The 18060-nt window shown below is 31.4% G+C and overlaps 1 protein-coding gene across 1 annotated transcript; it reads right to left on the bottom strand.

The window, feature by feature from the left end:
• Positions 1–9806: 9806 nt before the first annotated feature.
• LOC131172533 (uncharacterized) lies at positions 9807–11899 on the bottom strand. Its single transcript, XM_058133504.1, has 3 exons — positions 11330–11899; positions 10761–11162; positions 9807–10345 (listed from the first exon to the last, which is right to left on the bottom strand). The coding sequence occupies exons 2-3, from the start codon at positions 10929–10931 to the stop codon at positions 10148–10150; spliced, it is 369 nt and encodes a 122-aa protein (XP_057989487.1). The 5' UTR covers positions 10932–11162; positions 11330–11899; the 3' UTR covers positions 9807–10147.
• Positions 11900–18060: the final 6161 nt, after the last annotated feature.

Below are 18060 nucleotides of genomic sequence, written 5' to 3'. Positions count from 1 at the left end.
AACAGTTGTAATTATTCTAATAGATACAAAGTGAACTGTTGTAAATGTTTGAAGAGATGCAAATATTTTATAAAGAGCAGTTTGGAACAAAAATCTATTAACTTTTCTTTTTTGTCTCTTCTCTTCATTTTTACTTACCATTAACATTATTATTCTTTAATTTATTCTTAGGAGAATTTTAAAATTGCTGTCTAGATTTATATTTTTGTTATTATCCTTGAGGGATCTGCCTAAAACTACCTAGCTGTAACATAATGAGGGTTTTACTCTTTGTCAATTTCATTATATTGAGGGAAACAAATACTCCATATGATATTTATTACAAATTGATTGGAAATTTTGGTAGAATAATTACTCAAATTGAGTGTGCTAGTGCTATTGGTAGCTTAATGTATGCTATGCATCGCACTACTCCTGATATTGTTTTTGCAATATATAAATTGTTAAGACATACTAATAATCCTAGTGTGGAATATTGGAAAGAAATTTCAAGAGTTTTTGGATATTTAAAAAAGGAATTATAAATTATAGATTATTCTGTGATAAATTTCCAATTTTGTTAAAACCATATAAAGAGTTGTATCCATGCAAAGAGTTGTATCCCTTTGCCAAAAGATGTAACCAAATTAAAAGATGTTATTTTTCTTAATAGTTACATGCATGAAGAGATGAATTTATTGGCAAAAAGGTTGGTACTTTATGAGTAGTAAAAATAAGAACCTTACAAGTCATTTGTAAGAAGTGACAAAAGGACAAATGAGTATGCATTTGTGTGTGTATGCAAGTTTAGCTTGGTTCTTTATTTTTGGATGCTCTTATTTTAAACAAGTTATGGAGTAATTTATTTATCCAAATAAGGTATATATCTAGACTGTGAATTATTTATGTAGTTCATGTTATAAACATGTGATTATATGATTGATTAGTGAAACAAATATGGTGGAGATCCTAGGGTTATACAAATGCCAATTGGATAAGTAGTACTAAGGATAATAAGTCAACCTTTGGTTGGGTGTCTACTTTAAGTGGAGGTTCTGTTTCTTGGGCATGAAAGAAACAAACTTATATAACTCATTCTACGGTGGAATTTGAATTTATAACTTTGGCAAATATTGGTAAAGAAGCAGAATGGCTAAAAAACTTGTTACTAGATATTAAGTTGTGACCACAACCCATGCCCTCTATTTCTTTATATTGTGATAGTCAAATCATGATGGCTAAAGCATATAGTAAAATATACAATTGAAAGTATATACATATAAGCTTAAGACATGAAAATATAAGACAATTAGTCTCTAATGGTGTTATTACTATGTTTATGTTAAATTCTATAAAAATCTAGCAAATCCTTTAATAAAAGAGCTCTCGAGAGTTATAATTATAATTACATATACTGATTAGGATTTAGAATATTCCATTAAATTTACTACTGATGGGAACCCTACTTTATAGTATTATTACTAAATAAAGTTTAAAAAGTAATAACAAGTCATTAGTAAATGTGGTAATTAAAGTACTTAGTATACTAAGTTAATGGAATGAGGATGAGTATTTATACTCTTAATAAAGTTTAATATTATTACAAAAGAAACTTCTCCTATATGAACATAGGAAGTGGTGCCGCTTCAACAAAAAGTGAGAATAACTTTTGTAAATGTTCATAAAAACAGGAGGTAGCACAAGGCCATATTCGTGTTAAAATTTTTGGTGGACTTTTTAAGTCGAACTAATTGATTTTTGTGTGTAGTATTTTCGGTTCTATTTAATAGGAATCTAGGTTTAAGCCAAGGCCACCATGATTTCTTTAGAACTTTGAAATACTTACACTAAGGAAAAGTTTAAATCGAAAGATACTTTTCATTATGCATGAAACAATGGGATCTAACAATACAAGCTAAGTGGGGGTTGTTATAAATAGCTTATATGTTAGATAGTATAGAGAGAAAGAATTCATATATTGTTAAAATATAAAAAAATGAAGGAATGACAAGAGTAAAATGTGTATAGAATTATATATATATAAATAAATATATATTATTCTATTATGGCACTTGGCATGTATATGTGTGAAATAAAATAATTATCTTATTGTAAATTTTCGTAAATAAATTATGAACAGATGTATTTATTAACAAGTAGATATGTCTATTAATAAACAGACATGTCAATTCTATACAAACAGTCACAACTGTTTGTATAGGTGTCTGTTAATAAATAGACATGTTTATTCTATATAAACAGTTACAACTGTTTGTATAGGTGTCTGTTAATAAATAGATATGTTTATTCTATACAAACAGTCATAACTATTTGTATAGGTGTCTGTTAATAAACAGACATGTCTTTTACACAAACAGTTGTATTTATTGGAGATAGATAGACGTGTCTATCTGAAAAAGGTGCCATAACTTTTTATTCTTTACAAATATGGATGAGTTTTTCAATCCAAATATATGTACTACTTCTACTTCTTCTTTTCTTCTAATCTCTCTAAATTCGGTTCGTATAAAGAGTTCTTAAGGGAAATCTTTAGGAGTTGCTATCTACAGATTTCAGACTTTGTTGTATCCTAGAGGTGTATTGCCATAACCTTACAGCAATCTAGTGGAGACAATTAATATCTTAAAGATAGTGATTTATCACGCCTCAAAGCCTATTCTACACCCACTACCTCAACAAGTAACCAAAACGCGAAGAGAAAAAGGTGAAAGAGAGAAATGCTGATATGATCTGCATTTCAGCTTTCATAATCTGCTGTTAGCTTAGGTTCCTTATTATGTTCTGCCTTTGGACTAGGATTGGAATATGGAGATTTGCTTGCTATCCTGCAAAATTAATGTTCACAAACCCATGCAGTTGCAAAGGCAAAATTAAGGAGAATTTAACTACTTAATTTCATGTAAATCCTCCTTCATGCCAAGGCTCCTTAATTTCTTTACTTCCTCAAAACAAAGAAATTAGCGCTATAATACCGTTGCTTACATTTGTAAAAATTAATTAACATATGCCTCTATATTTTTTAATATTTACATGTTTTCTCACATTTCAATTTCCTATAATTTTTTTGAAAAATTTTCTTTTAAGTTTTCTTTTTTAATTCTAAAAAAAAAACTTTCTACTTTTGTAAAAATTGAAGAACTAAGGATTTATGTTCATAAATTTGTGACAAATGGATTTATCCGTTACTAATTTGTGGAGGACAAATATTATCGTCAAAAACTTTGTGACGAAATAACTGTCCGTCACAAATTTGTAACAGAAGATAACTATCTGTCACAAATTTGTGACGAAAAAAACTGTATGTCACAAATTTGTGATAGAAAATAAATTTCCGTCACAAATTTTTTATGGAAACATAATTTTATCATAAAGTTTGTGACGGAATACATTATTTCGTTACAAATTTGTGACGGCATAATATATTCCGTCACAAATTTTGTGATAGAATTTTCCGTCATAAAATTTGTGACGGATAAGTTAATCCGTCACAAAAGGTATGCTTAAAAATTAGAATTTTCTAACCAAACAATCGATCCTCTTTATTTTTTTCCTTCCCTTTTCTCCCCACCTCATTGCCTCTTTCCCCTTCGTCGGCGTTGTCCATCACCTCCACTAGCAGCAAAAGGTGGAGAAGAAAACACAACTCTCTTTTTAACTTTCTCCATGTACTTATTTTATTTATTTTCTTGTTAATTTAAATGAGTTTTTTAGGGTGATAGATGAAGAGTAGCTTATGTTTTAGAACAATAGCATATTGTAAAATGGTATTTAATTAAAAATGATTTAAGTTCTAAGTAAATTAAAAATATTGTTACTATTGATCTAACTTCTAATTAATTTTAACTTTGATTTTAGTTTCAATTTCAAATTTAATTTTTAATCTTGAAATCAATTTCAAATTTTAATTTTAACCTTTAATTTTTCAATTTTAATTTTAGCTTATACTTTTTGATTGATTTTTCTTGGATAACTAGAGTGGTTCCACGGTGGTGGGTAAGAGGAAAAAGAAGATTCAAGAAGAACTTAGAATAGATGATGCTAAATTTGAATTTTTAATATTGGAGCCACTCTATGTCAATTGTCATGGTTAACCATTACATTTCCATTCATCACGTTTTAAGCACCGCGAGGGGCATTGTGCTGCAGGCCAATTTGGATTAGGAGCTGAATCAAAATTTGATTGAAATTTATCAAAATTGAAATTAAATTGGATCGAAATCAATTAGTTCGGTTTTAGTCTAAATCAATTTTAAAAAAAAAAAATTCAACCATTAAATTTAATTAAAATTAAAATTGAATTAAAATCAAAATCAGAGAAACCCCTAAAAATAAAATTTTGATTCTCTGAACTTTAAATAGAAACCACCAATTCAGACTGAAACCACGCTCGGCTCCTAGTTGTAGTCACCTAGGCCCCTTCTTTAGCACATCCCCCTGCAAGCTCGCAGCCGAAGGCTGTTATTTTTAAGTCCAGCCCATGAATTCAGACGAATAGCCCCAAATCCAATCGCTTCTCTCTCCCTTCACTTGATGTTTGAATCACCAATTGCTCCATTGCCACCATTAGATGTTTCTTCATTTTTAGTTGCTAATTTTGCAACTCTATTTTTATTGTGCAGAAGCATACAAAAGCAGGAGACAGGAAATGTGATGATGATTCGACGATCAAGAGAACTACTAATCCCATGACTCTTATCAATCTAACGAAGAATCTCTCTCTCTCCACGACTACAATCAAAAGAGTAATTATGTAAAGAAGCCAATAGAAAATTCAATTCCCGTTGTTCCCACACCATAGGCATTTTAGAGCTTTTTTAGTTATTTACAATGTTTATTCTACTGGAGGGGTTTTCCTCTGATGTGATGTTGTTGTTCCTCTTCCTTATTTTATCATTGTTTTAGCTTTCCATTATAAGCCTGTTATGATTATAAAGGCTATTTATTCTTCAGGTTAAAGAGTTGTAGTTTATTTGCAATGTGTATCTTAGTTGATTTGGAAGTGAAGTGGGGTTCAGTTTCAGTCAATCGTTAGATTTGGAAGCTAATGTTGTAATGTGGATGAGAGAATAGATTATATGTTCACATAACAACATATTATATTGTAATATTGTTCACATTACATATAACGAAGATACTATTTATCATTTCACCTGTTGTTTTTCCCCTGATTTGAGCTTAATTATTCTCCTGTATAGTCTTCCCTCTCTCAAATGACAATAGAGCGGCAGATGATAGAGCTGCAAAAGATTGCAGTTATTTGTAAGAGTAAAGCAATTAAGAATGCTAAAAAGTATCGGCAAACTAGAAATGAGTTATACCTGTTGTGAAAGTGAGTGGGGTTTGGTTAAGAGGAAGCAGGAAGAGATAGAGAGAGATTTAGATCTAGTGAAGAAGAAGAAGAAGCCTCCTCTTCCTTTTCTTCTTCCTCATTATTTATTCTTCTTCTCTTCAAGTTGTCTTCCAATATTTGAAGAAGTGATTGGTGATCCTCGTCATCCTGATGCTCTTCATTTCTGCTTCTCCTTTTATTTCTATTATATATAGTCATCACCAACTCCATATTTTATTAGGGTCATTTCTTTTATTTTATTTTAAATATTTGCCATTTCTTTTAGGTTTTAAAAAAAAAAATTTCAAATTTTAAACTTCTTAATTTTAATATAATTAAAGAATTTAATTCAAATTTTGAGACAAAATATCATAAGATATATGTAGCCTTAATAAAATTATAATTCTGACACAAAAATACTTGCATATGCCTTCCACTAAGGAATATGATGAAGATTATTAATTAATTTTGATTTCACACATTACAGAGGAAATATATAGTGATGCTCATTATATAATAATTTAAATATAAAATATATTAATTATTTAAATATAAAATTTAATAGAAGCACTATTTTTTTAATAAAATAAAATATTAAAAATTTAGTTATTTTAAATTGAAAATGAATAGACTAATTTATAAATTTTATCACATTTTTTAAGGATTTTTTTTCTTCAATTAATATTAGCTTTCCTTCTTTCTCTTGTAAGTTCTATCCTTGCTTTGTCATATGTCTCCTCCACAATTTATTCATAGAATTCCTTTAGAACAAATCATGTGTAAGAAAAAGAATCGAATTAAATTTTCACATCATTATATAATTTAAACTATTTCACCTAGAACTAAATTGACTGTTACTTCATGACTGCACATTTGTAAACCATTAATTTAGTTAAATATTAACTTAAATTGAATTATATTAATTATATTAGCAGTCTAATTACTTTTGTCCAAAGAGGGTGCATGTCTACTTGTAGAAAATTATTTCCTATTTTTTTATTTTCTTTTCTAAGAAAATTTGGATTTTTATCTTCCGTTTATTTAATTTTAGTTATGAAAGTTAGAGTATAAATTTAGTTAACAGTTAAAAATAATTTAAAGTTATTTTTTAAATCTTAATTAAATTTTTAAAAATTAAAAAATTATTTTTAGTTCTCTATTTAAAAAATTAGCAATAAATAATTAGTAGAGTATGTTGCCATTTTTCTGTTATTTAATATACAACTTAGATTTTATGTTTTTATCCAATATATCTGGCAAAAGATATATGCTGCTAGAATAGAAATTTTTGCCTAGTAGACTCTGTTCTTGTTCAATATATTAAAGGCTGGATTGACACAATTGTTATAATAATTTGCAGATTGGAGTTGAGCAAGGTTTGAAAATGCTGAATATATTTAAGAGTTATTTAGCTAAGACCTCATTGTTAGATGACTTCAATTTCTAAGAAAATCGAGAGAAATCTCTGCACACTAAAAAGAGCAATAAGCCAACATACTAATATGCTACAACAATATTTTACTTTAAAAATGCCCTATTACATATATGATAAAATAATTTCACCTCAATTTCTTATTCAGCATTAAAAAAATAAAATTATATTCTAGGTGAGCAGAAAGTATAAATTGTTATATACTATATCATTTGAGATGTGCAAAATTGTTCCAAATATAGAGTCCTTAGAGAGAATGAAGACATAATCCATAAAAGAGAGAATGAAAGAAGTCCTAACAGAGGAATAAGTTCAGAGTGGAAAAAGAGGATCATTATTAGAGACTTTGTGCAGTTGTGGCAGAGAGGCTTCAGAATCGATTTTGTAACTAAACATTTTTTTTTTTTCCATTTTGAAATCTGCTAGTCCTCCCTAGGATCATTTCATTGTGTTCTTGCACCACATCAGATTCAGTAGCATGAAAAACTATCGACTTTGAAACAAAGAAAAGTAAGAAACAAAATTAACTTGATATGATAAAGTGGCACACCATAATGTAAGATGTACCTAACTTTTGAATACTCCTTGGTACTGACTGGGTTTTAAAGAAGATTAAGACTTCTTTTTAACATAACTAGTCAAACAAATTACTTGTAACTATGGAAGTTCATTGCACTTCTCAATTAAGCAGCATATATATGTCAACACGACAAGAGATAACTGCAAGACTACAACTTAAACAAAAACCACAAGGACCACAAGTATTCGCAAATCCATATAATGGTGATGTCTTCTAACCTTGCTCACAAGAAGCAATAATTTATTAACGTATAATGTCTTTCTCTCAGGAAGTCCAAAACCAGCAGATGGTGCTACCCGTCATCAACCGGTCGCACCACATACACCCAACCTGTACTAAACAATTACTATACAAACACTGCTAAATACAACACAGAACACAACCACGGTGTCAACCTAAATAGTCTCAACAAAACAGACCTTTCAAGGTTCAAACAACCCAACAAGCCATTATCTGGTGCAGCCAAAAAATGCAATCGATCCCAGTGTTAGATTGAGTTCTTTCTCCAGAATGAGAGCACCAAAATTTTCAATGCTTATTACTGAACTTTGATTCAAGATTGAATTTGCGTCCCCTGTAATAGGAAATTGAAACCAACTGTAGGAAGTTCATGTTTAGAATAAAATGTAAATTACCTACGTGTTTAGAAAACAGAAAAATGAGAAAATGGCCAACTACTGATTTGGGAAATTCATACAGCCTAATTGCTTCTATGAAAATTATTCCTAATTTGAGAATAAACATTGTCCTGCTTGTCAGGGCACAAGGCATCAATTGGCAATTGATTGCCATTACATACTTAGCAACTGATTCTGAATTGATAGCTAAATTGTAGAGTCTTTTTTTAATTGGCTCTATAATTTGCAACCGATTTGCAATCGGTTGCTATTAGCAACTGATTTCTGAAACCAAATAAAATCAATTTAGTAACTGATTTTTGCAACCGATTGTGAATCGATGGCTAAATTTAGATGCAAAAATATCATTAATTTTTTCAAAAATCCAATTTTTTTCCCAATGGATTTACGAATCAATTGCTAAATTCAGAGGGAGAGACACCACCAATTTTTAAAAAATTAGCAACCAATTCTAAAATCATTTGCCAATTTGTTTATATAAATTAATTAATACCAATCTCATTGTAATCGACTAAATCGGTTTCTAAAGTAATTAGCAATCACTTTGAATGGATTTGCAACCAATTCAGTTGGTTGCTAATCATTTTTTCTTTTTAGTGAGTATTTTTCAATGATGTATGTAGATGCATTAAAATTATAAAAATTTATTGAAATTTGTCCAAAATTTATATTTCAAATTTTAAATTTTATTTTAATAATTGCTTTAAAATTATTTTAATATCGTTCAACATATTTAAATTATTTTTATATGTTTTAAAACTATTTTGAACGTCTGACATTTTTTTTAAAATTTTTGAGATTTAATTTATGTCTAAAAGCATAGCAAAAAGCCAAGAACTACGTAAAATGAGCTAAAAAAATAAACAAGTGTACAATGAGATGAAAATTACACACCAAACGACGTGCTTATCTACCCTGGTTGTATTAAAAAGCAGGACAATACCATCGCGGGACTAGAGGGTATTTGTTTCTGTAGTTTTTCAGAGAGAGGATTTCTTTGTGTGTGTTGCTCCTTCTCGAGTCCAAGTCCTTGCTTGTCTCAGTCGTTCCAGGCTTTCCCGTGCCTTTCCTAGGCAAGGGAAGGCTCTTCTCCGACCCAGGGTGTGGGACACTCCCTCCCTACTTCTGGATTGGGCTGCAAATATCTTCTCTTTTCGTTTTGTTGTAGATTACATGTTGTTTTGGCATTGGTTTTTCACACTAAACCTGCGTTGGTGTGTTTTCCATTGGCTTAAGCCCGCAATCGGCTTAGTCTAGTATTTCGATTAGCCCGGAACCTTCTATTGCTGAACGTCAAGGGTCCTATAGCCAACACGATCTGATGACCTAACCCCCAAGGCAAAGTTGCCATTTGAGTTTTTCTTATCAACTCTTTCCGCTAATCACCGAGTAAAGATCTGATTTCATTGTCTTGAGGCCCTTGTGCTCTCTCTAGAAGATTAATATTAATGGATGGTGACTTGAATTACGTCTATTACTTGATCAAAACGCCCTTTTATCCCTTCTTCCAGCTTCCCAAGTTAACCCCCTTTTTTTACTTCGCCATGTGGGCCTGCAAGCCGATAGACCAGTGTCTATTCTTGGAAAAAAAAAACAAAATCTAACCAAGCTTGGAATGTTCGCAATTGTAACTTTGGTTTCAGCGCATGAAGGCTTCTACCATATTTTTAAATTAATCCTTGTGGGAGATTGTTAGGATTTTGTGCTTGACACCCTCAGAAACCCAATGTCCCTGAACATAATTTCCTAGGCTTCCACCTTAAATGCTGCTGTTCATTTAGAAATGAAAAGAAATGGATGTGTGGAAATAAAAAGGATCAACTATTTACAGTTTTACAAGTGATTGTTTCCTGCAATAACACACTAAAAAATCTTAGCTCAATATTAAATCATTACAGTTACCAAGTGTATTCACAACAAGAAACACCAGTGTATCTTCCCACATACCCAAAAGGTCACAACAAATGCTGACTAGGGATTGTAAATCAAGACCATACCAAAGCAAATTACCATTCTCAGCTGAGAAGAGCCACCAACTACCAGACATTCCATTTGTATGCAAGCATTTATGTCAAACATGCCACACTATAACATTATATTTGATCTAGGCGAAGCATAAGATTGATTCAGATCCTTTGTAGGGGCAATCTGAAGTAATCAAAACGTACCTACTTCATCAAAATTTCAATAGCAGCATCAATACAACTTCTACGACGGGAACCTTCACGCTGAACCAGTGCGCGAGGTCCACTCCAGACATATTTATGGTTGTCAGGGAAGAGAGTTCTGCACACATTTAGAAGCAAAGGATTTTCAGAATGGAACTTCTCAAACATTATAGCCTTCTGCTCTCCTTCTTGTGATTCCTGTAACCGTGTAAAATAATGGAGTCAGTGTACCAGATAAAAAACCTAACATCATAGAAATGTATTGTGAGCATTTTTTGCACGAGAAATAATGTTATGCCTGCTGTGAAATTGGGGGAAAAGAATATCAAATTATCAATTTTAAATATTTTAATTTTATCAATTTTGCCCTTAACATTTAGGATTGATTTCAATTTTAGCAATCTTGTTAATAGGTCTCCAAAGGTGTGTGTACATCTTCCAATGTGGCATGGTGACATGGATGAATTAATATTATTTTATTGAGAAAATGTCTAATGACAAAAAATCCAGCCACCCACCCACATGCTAGGCTTCCTATGTCATCAATATGCTAAGCAAACTTGGTTTACAAGCCCACACATAAACATCACATTAAATTTATTAAGGGAATTACCTTATTCTTATTTTTCTGAACTTTTTGATTTTCTTCCTCATGTTGCCCTATTGCATGTCCCTTCTCGATATGCACTTGGTCCACTGCACCTGCATTCCCTGCTAGTCCAGGCTGAGATTGTTGACTAGGCTTCTCTCCTGATCTATCAGCAAACTCTGATTGCTCTGACATTTCAACCTTCCCTTTCTTTTGAATCTCTATCTCATTCTCCTCCTCTTCCTCTTCATCATCGTCTTCCTCTGCCTCCTCATGCTTCTCCTTAACAGGGCTCTACAGATGCTCACTATCCCCCATTTTCACCCGTCCCTTTTCTTCCACCTCAGCATCTGCATCTGGATCTATTGATTCTCCCATATTTGATGATGAATCTTCATCTCCTGGACTTTCTATAAGTGAACATCCCTTCAAAAGTGTGTGTGTGTGTGTGTAAGAGAGAGAGAGAGAGAACAAACAAGTATTATTATTATTATTATTATTTTCACTTCACAACATGAAATTTTAATATTATTCTTTTTGTAACAAATAAGCAAAGAGAAGAATACTGCAAAGGGAACCAAGGTGGTGCCAACCTTATTACGTTTGGAAAATTATTTACAAGACAAAATCAAAGAAACCCATGACAGCTGCTTCTTGGTCAAAGGCAAAAATCCCAGAAACAGTTATTGGGATGAGACTTATCCTCTTCTTTCTCCACTAATGTGCTGACCTCGCAAACCAATTCTATTATAGAAAAGGGGAGTACAATCAATGAGATTGAACCTCAAAACTCAAGCACACTTTTTAAACATGTATGCACAATCTAGCCAGTCAATATTTACATTTCATAATTTAAAGGAAAATTCGATGCCATTAAGTGGGATCCTCCAGATAACCACCCAACTAATTGACTTGGCATGCATTTGTACAAATGCATATAGATTCCCTCATTTCCTTCTAATTCAATATTCATATAAAACAGAAATTCTACTGCAGAATTTTAGCACATTAGCAAATGGGCAATAATTGTCTTTCTGCTGAACCACAAGACAATAATTATCTTGGGGACAAATTAACAGAGGAATCAGTATGTAACCATTTATTACACTCAATCAACATATAAAAGTAAGTAATCATGCGCATACATATGCATGTTTATAATTTACATTATCTTTTTATGAGCAAAATTCCAGAGACATTGACTAATATAATTAAACTAGCTGGTTTTCCACTATATTGCAATTTTGTTCTATAACTGCTAAGAACAAAAAGGGGTGCACACTAAGGTTCCATCTGTAACCACCAACACATATCGGTAAATTTAAGAAATATTGGGTATGTAACCAAGATCTTGTCAAATCGGATATTGTTATAAACCACATATTATCAAACCAACTTTGTAACGCCCACACCCTTGTATTAGCGTGAATAATAACATTTATAATACAGTAAGTGTTGAAATTTGACGGAAAGACTAGAATGCTCTAGTTAGTCTAAGAACCTATTTGATATTATTGTTGAACTGTTATTGAGAAAATTATTTTTTTAAAATATATTGTTAGAAAGTGTTAAAAATAATTAAAAATTAAATTTAATTAGTTTTAGCCATAAAAACACTAAAATAATAAAACAGCTTTTTCTACATTACTTTTCTCAATAACATCTAAAATTGTATTTTTATTCAAAAAAACTCAATGCAAAACACGCGTTAAGAAAAGAGAGAAGGCAGTGTAATAATAATAATAATGAGAGGAGATATTTAAATAAGAATTAATTAAAAATAATAATAATAAAAAATTAAGAAAGATCTAGACTCTTTTTAGGGAAAAAGAAGGTGCTGAAAAAAAAAAAAATCCTAAGACATCTTCACAATTCATCATGGATTCTTTATTTCCTCATCTGCCACTCTTCTTGGCCCTCACTCCAAACTCCAGCCCAGCAGCATCAACCCTCACCCCTCAGTTCCTTCCTCCATGGCATCGTCTCATCGCATCTTATCAACTGCTGCTCCACCTCAGGTCATCGTCGTGGCATCACATTGCATGAAGGAATCTAGTTGTGACTTTACTGACTTAACACAAGAGAGAGAGAGAGAGAGAGAGAGAGAGAGAGATGTGGAATCAATGATCGATAATAGGGAAAGAAGTGATCCTATTGTTCTCCAACCCAGTAGAGAAGCAAAGCAAGGCAACGGTGAATTAGTGGAGAAGGAAAATCGAATATTTTGGAACAGAAGTTGAAGGTTCCAAATTCATAAAGCTTCAATGAAATTCAACATGTGGAGGCTGCCATTAAGGTCTGTTGAGCCTCTTATTTTTATCACCATCACTAGATAGTCTATTTGTTGGAGATAAGCGAAGCACAGACACCAAATAGAACTGTGCTATATTTCTTTCTTGTATTTTTCCCTTTTCATTTGTTGAAGCATTAGTTAAACTAGATTAGGATATTGATGCCTGAGTATAATAGCTCTGAATTAAATTAATAAGTCATTAGAATTGTTACTCATTCTTTCATGCTATTGAAATGTTAAAAAGATGACATGATTTGTGTCTAACTCATCAATCAATTAGTAGAGTATGAAATTTTAGTATGAGAAATTGGGGATTGATGATTTTTTTAAAAAAACAAAACTTGTTACTCGGCTGATAATGCAATATCTATCAATGACCTATATGTGAAGAGTTAGGCTAGGTGGAGGAATTTATGCATTAAAAGAGATTTTGAGGTGGAACAAGATTTATTTTCTAAGAAGTAAGCAATATCTAATAACAAGTAAGCAATTTAACCTATAAAATCCAGTTAATGTAATGACAAACAAAATAACATTGAATCCGATAGGAAAAACAATATTATATACATGTGCCAACAAAATCTCAAAAACAAAAAACTGAATTTAAATGGAATAAGTGACAAGATATGTTCAAAAACAATGGTCTAAGCATTCCATACAAATGCTAACCCAAATGTAATATAAAACAGACTCCCACTAAACCAAAGCATCATCAAAAGTTTTCACTACACCCATATGCGCAACATGCTTCTGAAAAACACTAATGGGCAAAGCTTTGGTTAACGGATCCACAATCATTCAATCCGTAGTAATATGTTCAATTCGAGTTTGTGATTCACGAATCTTCTCTCGAACAAATAGGAATTTGACATCAAAATGTTTAGTTCGACTAGAATTCCTATGATTTTGAAAGAAGCAAACAGCAGGAGTATTGTCGCAATAAATGGTGAAGGGCCTTGAGATGCTCTCAACAACAAGCATACCAGAAATCAATTTCTTTAATCAAATAGCTTGACAAGTGGCCTCATAACAAGCAACATACTCTGCTTCCGTAGTGGAGGTAGCGTTAAGTGTTTATTTGGCACTTTTCCAAGAAACAGCTCCTCTAGACAATATGAAGATGTAACCAGAAGTAGATTTTCTATCATCTACACAGCCTGTACAGTCAGAATCAGAGTACCCAATGACTTCTAGATTTATAATTCTTAGTACCCTACAAATATCTCTTAACTTTCTTTGTAGCTTTCCAGTGACTCCATCCACGATTACTCAAGTATCTACCAAGGACACTAATAGCAAATCCTATATCAGGATGAGTGCATACTTGAGCATATATCAAGCTCTCAACTGCAGAAACATATGGAATATTTTCCATTTCAGTCCTTTCCTTGTCATCTTGAGGACACTGAGCTCTAGAGAGTTTCTCACTTGAGAGAACAGGTGCAATTATGGATTCATCAGTAAGTTCAGTAGGTGCATCAACCCTTAAGGCTAAATCTAGTTGGGCTATTGCAAGGTACATGCTCAGAGACTCTTTTCAGTCATCAAAATTGGAGTCATTTAGAGTTTTCACAGCAGATAATTGCATAGAAACAGCAGCTGAAATCAAATAATAAAGGAAACATTAATTATGTATATAACATAATCACAAAACTAAAGCTTCCTCTCAAATCCAGCTAAGAAAGCAATTATGAACAAAACTGTTATTTATTATAATCCCGCCTAAAGGTCCCAGATTACAATAAAATCAAGAAAACTCATTGAACTCATCAAATATATATATATATATATATATATATATATATATATATATATATATATATATATATATATATAAACCAACATCTTTAACACTTTTATACCGATAGGGTATTAAAAAATATTAAAGACAATTAACAAATAATATTATAACCAACAATAACATATTATATTAATAGTGTTATACCGATGGGTATATCCACTATTAATATGATCCAAATAGTTCTTGAGATCCATGGAATAAATTTTTAAACAAATTAACAAAACAATTTTATGACTAGTCCCACGATAGGTGAGCTCATAATCATAAAAGTGTTTACTATAATCAGAATTTCCATGGACACTATATTATGAGCATAGTAATAATGTTAATACTCATAAATATGTTCTCAACATGCCTGAATATAATTAGTTCAATAAAACCAATAACTATTAATAAACATATAATATTACCATAATTAACAAACACATAATCAAATAGAATTGTAAATATTTTATACTCTTGACTTTTATCAAATTAATTATATATGACAGTATGCAGGTTTCATATGGGCTACGAAATTCAATCATATTCAATCATAATCACTATACGACTATTTCAAAAACCAACATACAGCCATGTGGATTTTGAAATTTAATATTGATGTGGCCCAACCGCAAGTGCACGGGTCGTACAAGCAATATAGAAAAGATATCGTTCCCACGAGGAGTTGTGTTAATGATCAAATTTTTGGTATAAAAATTGACTAATTTGAACTATCTTTGAAATTAAAGTAACAAATTGATAGATATTGAAGTGTGAAATCTATATGTGTAAAATTTATAATCTATTCAACAATGTAATGATTTAACTAAATTTGGATCAAATTAAAATAAGCAAATTAAAATATGGCAAAATTTAAAATGGCAAGCAATTAAACTCAATTAGAAATTAACAATGATAAAAAGGGCGATTCCGAAGTTCGAGAGTTCATATTCAAGCTATTTTGGGATTTTTAAATTGGTTATCCAATCTTGTGAAACTTACGGGTTTTAAGGAGATTAATTCTTAAATCCTTTGAATACCCTTTCGAGTGGGACAAAGAGTGTCTTAATCAATCTAATCCTACTTTCGTGGAGTTAAAATTAATCAAGACCCATTAAGTTTCTTAATTAATCTATAAATCCTCTTAATCCTTAGTCTATTTCTATATCTAAGTTAATTAAGTCCAATTTCTTGATTATCTATCACAAGGTTTTCTCTTTTCGGTGCTTCAACCATGGATTAAGAACAACACTTAATGGGATCCTACACTAAGCATGTCAATGAGCACACAAGAAATGAATAAAACTCATTAAAACCACAAAATATGGATTACCCAATCAAAATCCACAAAACATCTCAAATATTACATCCCAACTCCAGAATCTAATGAAAACTACTCACTATCCATAATATTTACAAGAAATTCTGAGTTAATATGGAAATAAATCTTAAATCTAAGCTAAGAACTAATAAACCTAATACAAGAAAGATAGGAAATAGGGAAGAAGGGAAGAAAACTCCAAATCTGGTCTAGAAATGGAGAGGTGACGTTTTGCTCTCTGTTTTATGACTCTTCCCCTGCTGCTGCTACCTTTTTTGTCTCCTCTTCCCTTTCCAAAATGAGATAAGGGCCTATTTATATCTTTTGCTGACAAGTAGCCCTAAAATAGTGTGTTTGAGTTGTGTTTTTCATGTGGGAATCTTCTGCCAGCTCATTATAAAGACTCTATAAAACTGCATAAGTGGTCTGCATAAGTTATGCAGTCCCTTATGTAGTTTTCGGCGGGTTTTTGGGCCTTCTATGTGAAGCTGCATAAGCAAGGAGTAAGTCTGCATAAGTCATGTAGTGACTTATGCAGATTTCGGCAGGAATAGAAAAAATTGCTTCTTCTCCTTGTGCAGAACTGCACAACTTATGCGGTAAGTTATGTGCAATTTGGCCAATGCATACTTTAACTTTCAAACTTATTTTTGACATCTTTGGCTGTAGGAATCACTCCTCATTGGCATAATTTCTTTTTTTAGTCCTTCAAAAACACCATTTTTCCTACAAAATAAAGTAAAATTACAAATTAATCCAAAAATTGACAATCATGAAAAACTAACTAAATAACTAATAAAATTAGCTAAAAGTGACTAACAATCAAATAAAATGGTCATGAAATTAAACGTAAATGACTATGCAAAATGCATGTATCACTTTCTATTCTTTATTCTTTTGCGTTTGTTTTTGTTCCAACAGTGGTATCAGAGCCTCAATGATCCTATGGGCACATGAGATAAATCTTTAGACACAAGTTTATCATGGGTTGTTGGAGAGAAGTACTCCAAGAAAAGTTTTGATGAAAAAAACATAAAAAGGTCTAGAAGTGCATTAATAATGAAGAGATTGGAGAGAAGTGCTCCAAGATGATCAATAATATGAAATTGGTTAGAAGTGTACCAAAATTATCAGTTGGAAAGAAGTGCTCCAACACACAAAATTGTCAGCTAGAAAGAAGTGCTACAACATATTAACCTATCTTTTCGAGAGAAATGCTTGAAACATAATAAAAAAATAAATTGTTTTGAGTCTATGTTTGAATTAAGGGACATAATGTTAGAACCTAATTCAAACATTGTTGATTCCGATCCATTAGTATCCTATAAGATTTTGGAGATAATAGTATTTAAGGTTGATGCATTTCAATTTTAAAGTAGTAATTTAATCTTGACTAGTGGTCGAGATTTAGATGAGACTTTATTTTATTTAGTTAGACTTTAATGCTATGTAAATAGCACAATTAATCAGTATTTGAGTCAATGGAGTTATACAGAGAGTTTTTTTTTCTTCTATTCTTTATTCTTCTGCATTTATTTTGTTCCAACATATTCTGAAGAGGTGCATTTTGATGCATGTAAGTATTCTAAGCATGATGGAAGCTTTGGTAAACATTTATGACTCTTGCAATCTCTTAAATCAAGTTGTTTCAACTTCGAAAATTGTTTAATGCTTTCTGGAAGACTTGTTAAATTTGAGCATTCATCAAGACAAAGTTCTTTAAGACATTTCAACTTGCCTATGCTGCTTAGAAGAGTCATGAGGCTTGAACATTCATAGAGATAAAGCTCTTTGAGATGTTTGAAATTGCCAATTCTGCTTAGAAGACTCTCGAGCTATATACACTTATTCAAGGACAATTTAAAAAGTTGAGACAGATGCTCAATTGATGAGGGCAATTGTTTTATTGCAGTTCCATCTAAAGTTA

This window comes from Hevea brasiliensis, chromosome 14 (assembly GCF_030052815.1).
Source record: "Hevea brasiliensis isolate MT/VB/25A 57/8 chromosome 14, ASM3005281v1, whole genome shotgun sequence".
Lineage (NCBI taxonomy): Eukaryota > Viridiplantae > Streptophyta > Magnoliopsida > Malpighiales > Euphorbiaceae > Hevea > Hevea brasiliensis.
This window is presented reverse-complemented; position numbering and strand designations above follow the sequence as displayed.